The sequence below is a fragment of the Argopecten irradians genome, chromosome 11 (assembly GCF_041381155.1).
Source record: "Argopecten irradians isolate NY chromosome 11, Ai_NY, whole genome shotgun sequence".
Lineage (NCBI taxonomy): Eukaryota > Metazoa > Mollusca > Bivalvia > Pectinida > Pectinidae > Argopecten > Argopecten irradians.
In genome coordinates, this window is record NC_091144.1 from 36,550,645 (window position 1) to 36,568,110 (window position 17,466).

The following is a 17,466-nucleotide window of genomic DNA, read 5'->3' on the forward strand; positions in this document are numbered from 1 at the left end:
CAAAAAGCTAAGTTGTTGTATAGAGTTGTTATGATGACAGCTAGCTAGAGATAACAGATTAATAAAATCTATTACCTGTAATGCTTCGGTTAGGATTATAATTATGTTACAAAATCTGAGCTCTCGACCGAGATAATCCAATCTCGATCACTTACAGTTAACAAATTTTTTTTTTCTCGTGCCTCTAAGATGTAACAAAACCCATCTACGGCATATACGCGTTCAGAGTTCAAAATTATCCCGTCTTGGGCTTCTTGGTTCAAAGCAGGTTAACCAATTCATCTGTGCTTCGAATTCAGTCATTCTATGTAACATTATACTCCGGTTATATCAAACAATAACGATGATTAATCGGTACATACTGTTTAAATAATTAAAAATAACAACCCAACAATTTATGGTTTGGTTTGGTTTGTTTATTTTTACGTCCTATTAACAGCCAGGGTCACAATTTATGGTAAATGACTGAATGCACATATTTTTATAATATTGATTATCTAAAGCGTGTGGCTTCATCGATTCGAGAGTATGACTTCGCATGTGCTGACTGTTAATGAATGAGGTAAAATTCTACCAAAAATTGTGTAAATGTACCAGACAAATCAGACAATACAGAAAAATCTAGCACTTGGTATCATGTGAGATTTCTCTGTTTGAGGTGCGAGTAAAACATGAAAGGTGTTCCAATGAGGAAAATGTTATCTCCCCTGTCCCGTCAAACATTAGATGTATTGTTATTTAAATGCTACTTGCGTGCATTGAATTCTGCTAGAAAACATTTTTATATTGGAATCCTAGTCTTATTGGTTTCCAGACAACAGACATTGAAGACATAACTGAAAAAAATGTAAGGGTTAATTTACCTTTTAATTGCTTTTATGAATGTTTTTAATATCAATTTTAAAAATGTTAGGAATATTTTGTATTCTTCCGTGTGTGTGACTTTGAATATAACCTTGCACAACGCTGAGGAGTTTTATTGTGACTTCTTGCTTTAGGTTTGCTTATAAGAAGTTTTTTAACCTTACATTTAGGAATGATTTACATTGATTTATGTTACTGAGACATTTTTATCTATAAATTTGAGTTGTGCTCTATATATAGGATCTTAAATGAGTGTTCATTTCATATGAGACTTTATGAAACAAGTTTTAAGAATTTTTTATTTTGGCGAGTCTTGGCATGTAAATATGAAACTTCAGGACAAGTTTCATAAAATTTCATATGAAATGAACACTCATTTAAGATATTTTTTATCACATAACTACAACAACGTACATTTCGAAGAATCTCGCGTCAAAATGTATTGCGAAAATCCAGCGGTGGTCGCCATTTCATCCTGTCGCCTCAAAAACCTGACATCATTTTATTGTTTTGTCATGACGTCATTGAAGTATTAGTTCCAGCCAATGAAAATTGTTTCAGGTCATATTACACTACTTAAATACGAAAAAATATTACACAGCAAAATCACCGGATAACAGACAGATTATATTGAGTTAATAAATTTCCCTTTGGCTAAGTCGGTAGAGCTATGGAACAGTAGGTTTAAACTTGACTGGCGGCACACTACTCTCGCTATTACACTAGCTAATCTGTTACATGGCCACATATCCTGGAATTCACAGACTGGCCAAAGTATTTGGTCCTTGACCCTGGAGTCTGACTTTATATTTGACAAACACTTCAACTAGTAGTAATTAAAGATGCTCCACCGCCGACAAATGTTATTTTGTCACTATCAAAAACAGGAGCAGACAATTTAGTATTTTACTTTAGTTACAAAAGTTACTTACTTTACACCATTACCACAATTGAAAAGTTTGAGCTTATAATTTTTCTTCAAGTTAAAAATATGAAAAATAATAAATTGCATCCCGAAAAAATTCTGTGTCACTATTTCGTATATGGAATGATATATACTGATTGCGCAATTGCACCAAAGGCGAAATGAATTATTTTATATTATTTTTAGCTCACCTGGCCCGAAGGGCCGGTGAGCTTATGTCATGGCGCGGCGTCCGTCGTCCGTCGTCCGCGGCGTCCGTCGTCCGTCGTCCGTCCGTCGTCGTCGTCCGTCCGTCCGTCTGTCCGTCAACATTTCCTTTAAATCGCTACTAGTCATAGAGTTCTGCATGGATTGTAACCAAATTTTGCCACAAACATCCTTGGGGGAAGGGGAACAGAACTTGTATAAATTTTGGCTCTGACACCCCGGGGGCAGGAGGGGCGGGGCCCAATAGGGGAAATATAGGTAAATCCTTTAAATCGCTACTTGTCATAGAGTTCTGAATGGAATGTAACAAAATTTGGCCACAAACATCCTTGGGGGAAGGGGAACAGAACTTGTATAAATTTTGGCTCTGACCCCCCGGGGGTAGGAGGGGCGGGGCCCAATAGGGGAAATAGAGGTAAATCCTTTAAATCGCTACTAGTCATAGAGTTCTACATGGATTGTAACTAAATTTTGCCACAAACATCCTTGGGGGAAGGGGAACAGAACTTGTATAAATTTTGGCTCTGACCCCCCGGGGGCAGGAGGGGCGGGGCCCAAGAGGGGAAATAGAGGTAAATCCTTTAAATCGCTACTTGTCATAGAGTTCTACATGGATTGTAACCAAATTTGGCCACAAACATCCTTGGGGGAAGGGGAACAGAACTTGTATAAATTTTGGCTCTGATCCCCCGGGGGCAGGAGGGGCGGGGCCAAATAGGGGAAATAGAGGTTAATCCTTTAAATCGCTACTTGTCATAGAGTTCTACATGGATTGTAACTAAATTTTGCCACAAACATCCTTGGGGGAAGGGGAACAGAACTTGTATAAATTTTGGCTCTGACCCCCCGGGGGCAGGAGGGGCGGGGCCCAATAGGGGAAATAGAGGTAAATCCTTTAAATCGCTACTAGTCATAGAGTTCTACATGGATTGTAACTAAATTTTGCCAGAAACATCGTTGGGGGAAGGGGAACAGAACTTGTATAAATTTTGGCTCTGGCCCCCCGGCGGCTGGAGGGGTGGGGCCCAATAGGGGAAATAGAGGTAAATCCTTTAATTCGCTACTAGTCATAGAGTTCTGCATGGAATGTAACCAAATTTGGCCAGAAATATCCTTGGGAGAATAAGAACTGAGTTTGTATAAATTTTGGCTCTGGTCCCCGGGGCAGGAGGGGCGGGGCCCAATAGGGGAATTATAGGTAAATTCTATAAATTGCTACTTAATTGTCCTAGAGTTTTGTATGGATTGTAACTAAATTTGGCCACAAACATCCTTCGGGGTAGGAGAACAGAACTTGTATAAATTTTGGCTCTGACCCTCAGGGGGCAGGAGGGGCGGGGCCCAATAGGGGAAATAGAGGTAAATTCTATCAATCGCTACTTGTCCTAGAGTTCTGCATGGATTGTAACCAAATTTGGCCACAAACATCCTTGGGGGAAGGGGAACAGAACTTGTATAAATTTTGGCTCTGATCCCCTGGGGGTAGGAGAGGTGGGGCCCAATAGGGGAAATAGAGGTAAATCCTATCAATTGCTACTAGTCGTAGAGTTCAGCATGGATTGTAACCAAATTTGGCCACAAACATCCTTGGGGGAAGAGGAACAGAACTTGTATAAATTTTGGCTCTGATCCCCTGGGGGTAGGAGAGGTGGGGCCCAATAGGGGAAATAGAGGTAAATCCTTTAAATCGCTACTAGTCATAGAGTTCTGCATGGAATGTAACCAAATTTGGCCAGAAATATCCTTGGGCGAATAAGAACTGAGTTTGTATAAATTTTGGCTCTGGTCCCCGGGGGCAGGAGGGGCGGGGCCCAATAGGGGAATTATAGGTAAATTCTATAAATTGCTACTTAATTGTCCTAGAGTTTTGTATGGATTGTAACTAAATTTGGCCACAAACATCCTTGGGGGTAGGAGAACAGAACTTGTATAAATTTTGGCTCTGACCCTCAGGGGGCAGGAGGGGCGGGGCCCAATAGGGGAAATAGAGGTAAATTCTATCAATCGCTACTTCTCATAGAGTTCTGCATGGATTGTAACCAAATTTGGCCAGAAACATCCTTTGTGGAAGGGGAACAGAACTTGTATAAATTTTGGCTCTGACCCCCAGGGGGCAGGAGGGGTGGGGCCCAATAGGGGATTTAGAGGTTAATATTAAAATTCCTTTAGAAAAGAAACAATGAACCTGTATTCAGAAAATTATTTGGCATTACAAACCAGGTGAGCGATACAGGCCCTCTGGGCCTCTTGTTTTGTGTTAATTAGACATATATATACATGATTAAACACCAATTATTGTTCAAATGATGAATATCATTTATCTTCTGTGAGCATCTTTAAGGCCACACCAATTTTGAAATACCCTAAGCGTCTTGAATACCCGCTCCTAAAATTATATTTCTTTGTTTCTTACTGTAGGCAAGGGAGAAAGCTAAGGTGGGAATCAGTCTGCGGAGCTGAGTGATCAGAGCCTGTCAGAACGTAGAAAACTGATGGAATGCATGGAACCAATTTAAAGAAGACAGAATGGCGTGCAATAAGAAGTATAAGGATTTGGTATGTAAACAATTTCAATATTTAATATCACTTTATTTGAACAGGTGAAAATTAAAGATGCTCAGCCCCTGATAAATAGTATTTTTCTTCAATAAAAAGCAAGAGCATAGGAAATAGTATTTTTCTTCAGTTACAAAGTTACTTACTTTACACCATTACCACCAGTGAAAAGTTTAAGCTTCCAATTTTACTTCAAGATAAAAATATCAAAAATAATTAATTGCACCCTGAAAAAAATTCCGTGGCAAGTATGGAATGAAGTACTGATTGCATATGCATCAAAAGCAAAACAAAATTATTTAAATTTTATTTGTTTGTTAATTACATATATATATATACATGATTAAACACCTACTGTTGTTTAAATGATGAGTATCATTTATGCTCTGTCGGCGGTGGAGCATCTTTAAAGTAGCTTAAATTTTTAAAGTACCAAGTTTGTTAAATGAATGACCTTGACCTTCATTCAAGGTTCCAGGGATCAAAAAGACTAAAATCTTTTAAACAACTTGTTGTTAATAACTAAGAGGCCTAGAGATCTAATATATTTGGCGTGTAGCGTGTTTGCATAAAAGGTTACCAAGTTTATTCAAATGAATGACTTTGACCTTCACTCAAGGTCACAAGGGGAGATATGGGCTGAAATCTTTCAAAAATTAATGTCTTTTCAATAACTAAGAGGCCTAGAGACCTGATATTTGGCTGTAGCATGCTTGGGTCATTGGCTACCAAGTTCGTTCAATTGAATGTCCTTGACCTACTTTTAAGGTCACACTTGTTAAATAAATCATAAACTTACAACTCCTACTGATGAGTTAAATTGTCAGCTTATTTAATTCGTTTGTGTGAATATAAAGATTTTTGGCTATAATACTGTATACTTTAAATGTGTTGTACATGTATTGATGACCATTAAGGCCCTTGAGCCTCTTTTTGATTGAATTAAACAGTGGGGTTTGACTAATTCAATTTTACATCTATGTGCCTCTTCGCTTCTAGTTTTCTGTACAGGAAACTAGTCTACATTTAAATTCAGAGTAATCTGGATTTTTCAGTTGCTCAATTGAATTCCTTTTGCAAAATCAGCCAGAAAAAATGCGGTGACTAATACATTGTAATTCAAAACATTTTTATTTGGCATTCAGAACTTTACTTTATTTCCAAAACATTTTTGACACATCACACATCATAGATCAGTTCCTGGAGTTGCCATTTTAAACTCCTGATGGACATTTTAATCCTGCAAAAAACACATCCAAGTTCTATTTCACAAGGAAAATCCTGAGTTGTAAATAATAGTCATTATCGTGTTGATCAGCCCGACTTGAATAACAACACTGCTATTTTCCCAAGATAAAAGAAAATGAAAGTATTTACTTCATGTGTCACGTAGCTTCCATAATTTCTACCCACAATGCAATGCCATGCTGGTTTGTACTTTTTATCAAATTCTAGTTTCACAAATGCTGCAATGTCTTTCTCTACAGAGTACATACCAACTCCTTCGACAGCACAGTCCACAGCAAACTCCTGCATTTCACGATCTATCATGTCCGAACATCTGACCTTGGCCTTTTTTATCGTTATGGAATCAAGGTCAACAGCTTCTGCCATTTTTAGTCTGTTGTGACTTCAGGTTAATTTGAATTTACGAAAAAAAATTCACTATGTATTGTGTTGCTTAATTATCCTGAAATTAAGAGAGAAAAATGTTCAAATTAGTATGGATTTGAATAGAACACGTTTCTTTTTTCAATCTTTATTCATCCCTGAAATATTAAAATGAACTGTTCCAGCTTTAGTTTTTTGAAATTTCAAATGAGTCTATAGGAGGTTTATTTGGTCAAATATATATTTACAGACAAAGACTGCTCATTAAATTCATAGTGTATTACCTTCTTTTTTATCAGAATGACTTCCCTTTATTTTTGTCGTAATTACTTCCCTTTATTTTATCAGAATAACATCCATTTATTTCATCAGAGTTACTTCCCTTTATTATATCAGAGTTAATACCCTTCATTTTATCAGAATTTTATTTGATTAGAATTAATCCCCTTGATTTTATCAGAATTACTTCCCTTTATTTTATCAGAATTAGATCCCTTTATTTAATTTTTGTCCTATCAACAGCAGGACCATTTAAGTACATGCCAGGTTTGTTTTCTTTGAATTGTTGGAAAGCTGGAGTACCCAGAGAAATACCACTGCACCAACAGTTAGTCTGTGGCAACTGCCCCACATGGGATTTCAACTTGCAACCCAGAGTTGAGAGGTGGAAGGCTTTTGGAAATATCGGTACACCTTAACCACTTGGCCACCATGTATAAAACTTATATACAAACATTTTGTAAAAAGTTGTATGATTGTGGTATGCAAATTAAAACAATTTGGGAATAAGATAAAGCCTACCTTGGTATTCACATCTGTACAACAACCAACTGTTTATATGTCTTCTTTAATATTTGTGTTTGAAGACCAATTTTTCTTTGCTCACTGTGCAGTGGCTGTGGTAACCAAGTGGATAAAATGTCGCAATATGTTACAACAGTGACCTTTGGGTCGTGGGTTTGAATCTCATGTCAGGGCTTTTTTTCAACATGATTTGGGGCCGAAAAATCGGCCCCATTCCCCATGGCAAAACCTCTAAATTTTTCTTAATTCAAGCCTTAATTAAATTTCCCAAAATAAAAATTTCTTGAAAACTATCCAAAAATATTATATGAACTTAGTTGGTTAAGACTTTAAATATTTGTGAATTGGCTTCAGAAAAGTATATAAACTGCATTGGAAATCAAAAAATCTTATTCGTTATGCTTTATTTCATATTTCATAATTTTTCCCAAATTCTGGTTTTGTCTCACATTTTCCCAAATTCAAAGCCATTGGCCCCATTCCCAAAGCAATGAGAAAAAGCCCTGCACGTAGGACAGTTGACAGGTACTGACTGCAGGTCAATGGTTTTTCTACAGGTATCCTTGCTTTCCTCTATCTCGTAAACCTGACACATCCTTATATGACCCTGGCAGTTCATAGGATGTTAAACCATTCAAACCAAAATTTGCCCCTCTAGGTGATCGTGAACATTAATTACAATACAGAACAATTACTGTAATATATATTTGAATTTGTCCTCCTTCTATGTTGCATTTCTTGGCTTGTAAATATGTTTCTCTACACAATGTATTTTGTAAAGAGTCTAATAAAATTTAAAGTTTGAATTTTTTGCATCATAAGAATTATATAGCTATAATGTAAATTATTACTTGTAAAAGAATCATATTTATATATACCTTGTTGCTGAAGTTAAACTGCTAGATGCGTGTCCATTTTGCTTCTTGAAGATAGGCACACCATGAAATTATCTACGTTATTCCTTTCCAAATATATTTTTCATCTTTTCCTTTTTCAATGCCTTTGTGTTATAACTTAATCCGTGTTTTTCCCGATTTTCTTAATCGCTGATTTTGATGTCAATAGATCAGTGATATAAAAACATAATCCGTAAAATACCAGCTAATTTAACTTCCAAATATTGAATGAAAATTCAAATAGCACAGGAAAACCTAAGAGATAAATCAAGAACTCTTTTCTGCTAACGCAAGATCTGACCAAAGTTCATAATGCTGAGTATACAGTTATCTGTCAGAATTATATCTGAAAGTATAGTCCTTTTATTTTAATGATAATGAAAAGTTGTTATTATTTTATATCCAAAGAATTTACTAACTTTTAAAAGATTACCTCAATTTAATGTTACTCATTTTGAATTTAAAAGATGTTTTAATGGTTATGAGGGCAGATTTGAGTTTGTATGCTACTGTGAATGTTTTTATCTGAACTGTGTAAGCTGACTGTTTATAAAATGGTACAGAGGCTGGAGACAACTCTCCATGACAATGTCTGTTGTGTATTATAAGATGGATAGAATGTGCTTATCAGTGATTCTCAGTCTCTGGTATATATCACAATATACAATGTATATCTAACACCTAGTCAGTAGATATTATATATACACAAACACACACAGAGTGATATATTGGTATGAAAATTGATTTTATGAATGGAATTTTTGGCTGAAGAAGTTTCGCATCACCTAGTTTTTATGGGCTTTTTAAAGATAAATATGTTGGTTATCATTTGTCAAAATCTGATTGTGATAAGAAATAGATTAGCTGATATTAAAGTCTGATTTGATTATACTGATAGTGATAATTATGAACATGTGAAGAAGCTAGGGGTCAAAGGTCTGGAGTTTGAATCCCCAATGAGTTACTTTACAGTAGGCCTGAATGTAAATATTGATATAGTGTATAACTGTATAACTGAAAGAAATGTTATACTTGGATCCTGGTTATTTCTTGATCAATATATTCTCTTATTCACCCTTTTCCCCCACAGTGACCTCTAATGACCCACGCCACCCCCTTTACCCTCCTTGACTTTTTCCCCCACACACCTTCTCAAACGGCGTGGGTGGGAATGAAGGTCATTAGAGGTCACAAAACTCTCCTTGACCTCCACTCACCTTTACCTCCTTTACCTTTCACCCCTTCAACACTCTATGACCTCTAATGGCTCCTACTCCCATTACAGCCCTTGACCCTTCCCCCACACACCGTCTGACCTACCCCCTTACTCTCCGTGGTCCTTTCCCTACCTATCTGAAATACTCAGCCCCAGCCCCTCCCCTTTGTATCCTGTACCTCCAAAACAAATCACTTGTATCCACATTCCCTACCTCTGCATTCATAATAATACTGTTACCATATGTTTTCCTCTTGTCCCTAATACTTCCAGATCTCACCCTCAATATTTGTAAAACCTTCCTTTCCTCTCCATTCCCCTACTATGACATTACTAATATGTACTGCTCCCCATCCCTTACCTCTGAAGCCCCCCACCCCTTTACCTCTGAAGCACATTATCCTTTTACCTCTGAAGCACCCCCCACCCCTTTACCTCTGAAGCACCCCTACCCCCTTTACCTCTGAAGCACCCCCACCCCTTTACCTTTGAAGCTCCTCCACCGCCTTACCTCTGAAGCTCCCTACCCCCTTACCATGAAGCTCCCCCACGCCCTTACCTCTGAAGCTCCCCCTCCTCCTTACCTCTGAATCTCCCACCCCTTTACCTCTAAAGCTTCCCCACCCCCTTGTCTCTGCAGCTCCCCCGGCCCCCTTACCTATAAAGCTTCCCTACTCCTTTTTCATTGCATCTTCCTCACCCTGTTACTTTTGAAACCTCCCCACCCTCTTACCTTTGAAGCCTCCTAACCCCTTACCTCTGAAGCTCCCCCACCCCCTTACCTCTAAAGCTTCCCGCCCCCTTGTCTCTGAAGCTCCCCCACCCCCTTGTCTCTGAATCCCCCACCCCCTTACCTCTATAGCTTTCCCACCCCCTTGTCTCTGCAGCTCCCCCGGCCCCCTTACCTATGAAGCTCCCCTACTTCTTTTTCATTGCATCTCCCTCACCCTGTTACTTTTGAAACCTCCCCACCCTCTTACCTTTGAAGCTTCCTAACCCCTTGTCTCTGAAGCTCCCCCACCCCCTTGTCTCTGAATCCCCTACCCCTTACCTCTGAAGCTCCCCCACTCCCTTGTCTCTGAATCCCCCACCCCCTTACCTCTGAAGCTCCCCTACCCCCTTGTCTCTGAATCCCCCACCCCCTTACCTCTAAAGCTTCCAGCCCCCTTGTCTCTGAAGTTCCACCACCCCCTTCTCTCTGAATTCCCCCCCCACCCCCTTACCTCTGAAGCTCCCCTACCCCCTTGTCTCTGAATCTCCCACCCCCTTACCTCTAAAGCTTCCCTACCCCTTGTCTCTGAAGCTCCCCTACCCCCTTTCTCTACGACCTAACAGTGACAGGTTACTGTGCTGTATATACACACCGACTGCTACTGAGCTACATTTATCACAGCTAATTAGGGTTGACATAGGTGGCAATCCTGGATGGCATGCTGTAAAACCTTAACTGCTTAGTGTTTTCTATGGACACTTAGATCTTCCTATGCATAAATTAATGTACTGTCTGCACTGTTTACTGGAGAACTTGCCTATGATAAACAGCTGTAATTTTTCAGTCAAATTAATTCATATTTTTTATATTTTTGCTTACCCAATATTTCTTGATATTAAATCCCCCAAAAAACTACTCTATGATTGTTCCATTCATGAAATACCAATCAACAACACAAAATTATATTTTGGTAAAAAAACTGCACATATTCTATATGCTTTAATTTTAACAGTATGAATTAACAGAATGAGGCCAGTTCGTTAATGTGATATGTATAATTAGAGAGACTGTTAATTACTTGGCATGTGTATCTCTTTGGTAGGTATGTCGTTTCTCAGCTGTCACAGCAACACATACCGGGCCGGTTGATTTTCAGATGTAGGGTACGATAGCTTGTTAGCAGGTCATTACTTGGTACAATACACAAGTGAATCTACCCCTGTAAGATGGTATTCAAGACATGAATGTTCATGAATGATTCATGAACTTTCAAGAATATTAGCAGATTGTGGTTCATGAAAATGACTCTCATTAACTCTTCATGAAGTTTTATGAATCCATGAAACATGATTGTTCATGATCAATGTGCCATTGACAGAATTAATGGTTAAAAAAGCACTGCAATCAATTATTTTTAATTCTTAAGATGCTCCACCGCTGACAAATGGTGTTTTTTCACTATTAAACACAGGAGCAGACGATTTTGTATTTTTCATCAGTTACCATTGAAAAGTTTGAGCTTCTAATTTTACTTCAAGTTAAATATATAAAAAATAATTAATTGCATCCCGAAAAAATTCCGTGCCGCTATATCCTATATGGAATGAAGTACTATTTCGCATGCACCAAAGGCGAAATAAATTATTTTATATCATTTTTTTGTGTTAATTAGACATATATATACACAATTAAACACCAATTATTATTCAAATGATGAATATCATTTATACTCTGTCGGCGGTGGAGCATCTTTAACTCAAAAGTCAAGTGATATGATGTAAATATTTCAGGAAAAGAATGTTGTCCTACTCTAGTTATTTCCCCTTTGTTTGTCTTAATAATATCATACATTAACACATTCACCCCTGAAGACACACTTAGACTCTTCTTAATCATAGACTAGACCAGTCCATTATGAAGTTTCAGGGGTGAATGAGTTAAGAAACTTTTCATAATTGTGAGATGTTTCAAGTTGCATGTGGTTTAAAGACTACATTTAACAGTTATAACCCAAGAACAAAATTAACGAAAAAATAACCATAAGATTTATTTTATATCAAGTATCAACATTAACATTTTAAAGCATAAAATTAAAAATTAAAAGCATCACAAAGAAAAAAAATAATGCTAAATATGTAAAATATTGTCTCTGAGAGTTGTCTCCCCTTATTAAAAAACATTATCAAAGTAAATTGTGTATAAATCTGCTTAATGCATATACAGGTGTATACATCTACATTAATGTTTGTATCTGAAAATGTTTGCAGTTTTGAAACATGGAAATGTTTTTGGAAGGAAGTGCTTTAATGCGTTCAAGTTAATGAGGTTAAAGGCCCACTACCTTTCCGGAGCAAAACATAAAGGTTTCTTAAGGAACATTAATAACATCAGAAAATATATATATACTGATGGCCTAAGATGAGGCTACAACACCTAATATATGCGAGATTTTCTGTGTAATATATGAAAACAGTGGAGAGTCATTTCGTTGTTTTGCTGTCTGGCGCAGTGAAAATCAACTTGCACACGGTACTTAGGACGACGGCAGGAAACATAAGATGACCCGTGTTATGAAAATTATGTTTTAATTAAATTGTTCAGAAGGTGATGATAAATGCAGTATTAACAGTAAGCTAATAACTTTTGCGACTCTACAAAATTATCGATCTTGTTTTACATTCCCATTTTAAAAATTAAAAGCCGTTTTGGAAAGGTAGTGGGCCTTTAACTGTAATATCTTGCCTTCAGTTTTGAAGTTTGGATCAAAATTGCTGTGTTATAGAATTAAATCAAATATACTATTAGTCCCAATATTGAAGATTCATATCAATCAAACTACAGGTGAAATTTTAAAGCCATGAAATAAAACCATGTCACAATGTTACTGTAATCCAATCAGAGTAAGTTTTAACTCATTCATCCCTGAAATTTCATAATGGACTGGTCTAGTCTTTGATTGAGAAGAATCTAAATGCATCTTCAGGGGTGAATGAGTTAAAATATATCCCAACCACAATCCATGTACTGAAGCAGCATCAAAAACACATCACAGGCACAGTGTTGAAGCTGTGAACTTAGATCAGTTGAAGTACCAGGTAATGGTAGGTCTTGAAGTTATAGTTGATGTTGAATTATTGAATTGAAGTAATATCTTGGTTGTCTTGAAGTTACAGTTGATGTTGAACTATTGTTGAAGTACTTGAAGTTACAGTTGATGTAGAATTATTGAACTGAAGTAATATCTTGGTTGTCTTGAAGTTACAGTTTATGTTGAATTATTGAAATGAAGTAATATCTTGGTAGTATTGAAGTTAAGTTTATGTTGAATTATTGAATTGAAGTATTGAGTATTGGTAGTCTTGAAGTTACAGTTGGTGTGGAATTTATAATAGTTGGTAATGTCCTGGTAGTCTTGAAGCTACAGTTGATGTTAAATAAAAGTTGAAGTAATATCCCAGTAGTCAAAATTGATGTTTAATTAATGTTGAAGTAATATCCATGTAGTATGAATTCAAGTTGAAGTAATATCCCCGGTAGTCTTGAAGTTACAGTTGATGTTGAATTAAAGTTTAAGTTTTAAAGCATTAAAATCAAATGAAGCTGAAATTACAGTTCTGAAGCAATATTGCGAACACTTTTAGTTCAGATGATAATTATAAATGATTGATGCAATTCACACAACTTTAAAGTAATGTCACAAAATGTTGTAATAAGAAGCATGGTAGATATGAAGAAAGTTGTGGTTGAAATCGCTCCACCATTGTAGTATTAAATTTTTTAGCACGAAATCAGAGTTGAAGTGATCGAGCCAAGTAAGCGTTGACGTGCAAATTCCTAATTTCCTCACATAGTAACACAGAAACAGAGGAATCGGCACTTTTTTGCGCATCAAAGATACTGCAAAAATAGTGTTAACTAGTAGAGGGACCCGCATCAATTAAGCATTAGTGCGTAACAAAATTAACACAATATTATTTTAACAAATTTCATGAAAAGAGAGGCAACTTTTTCCTGAATTATTATCCTGATTTAAACAGAAGGAAAGCCATTGGTCCTAGATAGAAGTACACAAAATGTTTCGTCTCGTGAGTTACGTAACTTCCAAAGTTACGACCTACCACACAATGCCAGGTGGGGTTGTACTTTTTGTCGAAGGCCTGTTTGATGTACGCGGCGACATCTTTCTCAATTGTGTACTTATCCACTGCATCGGACGCACAGTCGGTAGCGTACTTCTGCATTTCGTCAGACATGTCACAGTTCTTGACGACGACTTTTTTATCGGTGACACCTAAGGTCTCCGCTGGAACAGCTCCTTTCACGACAGCCATTTTTTTTAAACAGGAAAAGTTTGAATATTTACGTCTGATTCAGGATTTTCGTGAATCGTAGTCAATATTTGATTCTATCAGTTTGCTGCAAGTCTCCACAAGCGTCTGATAGTCTGTTGATAAAATTCTTCATGAAGTTCCATTTACTAAATGCTTTATGGAACTTTTGCGTTACAAAATAAAATCACTTTTCTATCCACTTCTGAGGAGAACAGCAGTGTTAAATTCCCGTTAATGTCCAGTTATGTGGTAATGACGGTCTTAATGAAACTACCAGAAGAATGATGATTGACAGTTGATATAAGCAGCCGGCCAATCTTTGCACCAAACTCTTGAGTATTTCTATAACATCACCCTGTTAGTACTGATGCAGCTTGTGTACTACTGCCTACAGTGCTATTGTCTGTGGGGAAATACACATACAGGAAACATGTATATACCCAGGAAGTAACTTAGGGCTAGGTATATATACCTGTGTCTATTAGCCACGGCTCATAGCTGATGGGGTTGACTAGGCTAAAGAGAATGAGACTACTACACTATAGAGATGTGTACAGAGTCAGAATTACATTACTTAGCTAAAAGTCCCCCTACCCCCTCCCCATCCCCACCCCCACCCCCCTACCAATTACCAAAACACTATACACCCACCTGAATTCTAGTTCTCTAAAGCTGTTTTCCTACACACCAAATCTTGTGTGTACCCTCACCAAAAACTCTTCAGCTTTTAAGTAATTTCAAATACTCTATTGTTGCTGTTATTTGCGGAGGATTTTAAAAAATTTCTTTAATCTCACATTAAGTTATTTTCTGCGAACTAAAATATCAGCAAATCGAATGGGAATAATGACAATTTAACCTGCAAAGGTTATACTAGTGTTGAAAGTTGACAAACACACAAACATTTCTCATTTGCAAAATATTTACATTGCCACTACACACACTAACACGCACCACTGGATATGCTTAAGACACCCAATGTATGTTAGAACACAATGCATGTCAAATATATGACAACCAATACTTAATTAGCATCAAATAGGAGACTAAAATTTTCTTGCGAAATTAAACATCTACAGTCAAACCTGCCTGAGCGACCACCTCTGTATAAAGACCTTCCTTCAAGTCCCTAATAGCCATTTATAACACAATTTGACCTGTGTATAAAGACCACCTGGCTATAAAGACCATTCTTCATCTGTCCCCTTTGGTGGTCTTTATAGACAGGTTGAAATGTATAGTACAGTATTGACTTGATATTCCAATACCACTCCAAGCTTGTTGTTTTTATTATTTTAAAAATATTTTAAAGATGCTCCACCGCTGACAAATGGGTTTTTTTTCAGAAAACAGGAGCAGACGATTTAGTATTTTTCTTCAGTTGCAAAAGTTACTTACTTTACACCATTACCACCATTGAAAAGTTTGAGCTTCTAATTTTACTTTAAGTTAAAAATATGAAAAATAATTAATTGCATACCGAAAAAAATCTGTGTCACTATATCCTATATGGAATGAAGTACTATATTTATATAGCTAGTTGTGCATACACCAACGGCAAAATGAATTATTATATATTAATTTTTCTGTTAATTTGACATATATACACAATTAAACGTCAATTATTGTTCAAATGATGAATATCATTTATGCCCTGTCAGCGGTGGAGCATCTTTAAAGGGACAATTAATTCTACGAGAACATTAAAATTTGTATATATATCGGAAAACCCCCAGTTCTAATGGAAATTAGATCAGTCGGTTTTACTGTGATATGTCAGAAAATCCCATGGTGGTGAAATGCGTGTGAAATGTTCAAACTCACTCGCTGTCTGCCATTACACATTGTGGTCGAATATCTTGTATGCCGAACCCAGTCCCTTGCTCGTAGAGTAATGCTACTTTTGTCTAGAACAGCTCAAATCGCTCTGATAGAAGTGTGTTTACCTTATTAGGTGAATTGTCTTGCCTAAAAAATCATTATATCACCTCCACAGCGGTTATGTAGTTCATTTGTTTAATGTGCGTGACTTTGGCTCGGATATTGGTACAGCGTACATATTGTACCTGCTTAATCGTATTGATCAACGATTTGTAATTACAACGGTATCAATTAAAATACTAAACAATGACGTGGAATTTGTCAATATCTAATGTTATGTTTCATAAGAAATGTAGAACAATATATTTATGCCATATTTTGCTTCTTGGTTATGTAAAAGAATTAGCCTGAGTGAATTGTCCCTTTAATAGAAAAAAAAAGTATTTTTCTCTAGTTACAAATGTTGCTTACTTTACACCATTACCACCATTGGAAGTTTGAGCTTCTTATTTTGCTTCAAGATAAAAATGTGAAAAATAATTAATTGCATCCCGAAAAAGTCTGTGCCACTATGTCCTATATATATGGAAAGAAGTACTGATTGCATATGTACCTAAAGCAAAAGATATTATTTCATATTATTTTTCTGTTAATTAGATATATTCAGATATATACATGATAAATATAAGACTAATTATTGTTCAAATGATGAGTATGGTTTATGCTATGATGACAGTGGAGCACATTAAAATGTCATGATAAAAACCTTTCAAAAGTACTACATCTGCATTTTCAACTGTTTTTTCTAATCTATAATAAGTACCTAGAGTACACATCTCAAAACCTCTGAATTATTTTCTACATCCGTACAGCTTCTATAGCTGCATGACGTATCTCTAGATCTCTGACACGAAAACTATCTATATATACCCCATGCCATGATCTTATCTGATAGATCCTGTGTTTCTGACATCATCTGAACAAGTCTACAGTGTATAGATTCATGAATAGGATAATTTTAACACATTAAAACACCTGTTAAGATATATACTATTCAATTCATTTTCTGAGCTAGTCAGTTAAACACAAGCCATCCGCCTCTGAGTTTGAATCCCATGGTAGGCAGTTGCCAGATAATGATCATTGGTTGGTGGTTTTTCTCCAGGTACTCCGGCTTTTCTCCACCAACAAACATGGCATGTCCTACATGGCGATGGCTGCTAATAATATAATAGGTTGTTAAACTAATTATCCCAAACCATGTTATAGCCTTCCTCCCATAGACTTTAAAAGTGTTGGGGTAAGTTTATTGAAAAGCTTAGAAGTCAATTTTTACTGAATGTCTATGGGGTTTAATGACAAAAAATCTGGAAACAGTTTAACATGTTTTCCGACCGACAGGAATGATGTATAGGGCTTGTTTGCTGTTAGATATAAAGTATACACATTCATTGTACTCTATTATATGTGGCACTTACCACAGAACTCCACAGAATTTACTGAGGAACGTCTGACATTACCAA

At 36.6% G+C, this 17,466-nt stretch overlaps 1 protein-coding gene across 1 annotated transcript; it reads right to left on the reverse strand.

Annotated features, from left to right (window-relative positions):
* Positions 1-11,825: 11,825 nt before the first annotated feature.
* LOC138335436 (dynein light chain 1, cytoplasmic-like) lies at positions 11,826-14,666 on the reverse strand. Its single transcript, XM_069284527.1, has one exon. It carries the CDS (start codon positions 14,120-14,122, stop codon positions 13,811-13,813), a length of 312 nt encoding a protein of 103 aa, XP_069140628.1. The 5' UTR covers positions 14,123-14,666; the 3' UTR covers positions 11,826-13,810.
* Positions 14,667-17,466: the final 2,800 nt, after the last annotated feature.

Bases quoted from the DNA above. Each gene is read 5' to 3' on its own strand.
- LOC138335436 (XM_069284527.1), bottom strand. From the start codon at position 14,122: ATGGCTGTCGTGAAAGGAGCTGTTCCAGCGGAGACCTTAGGTGTCACC.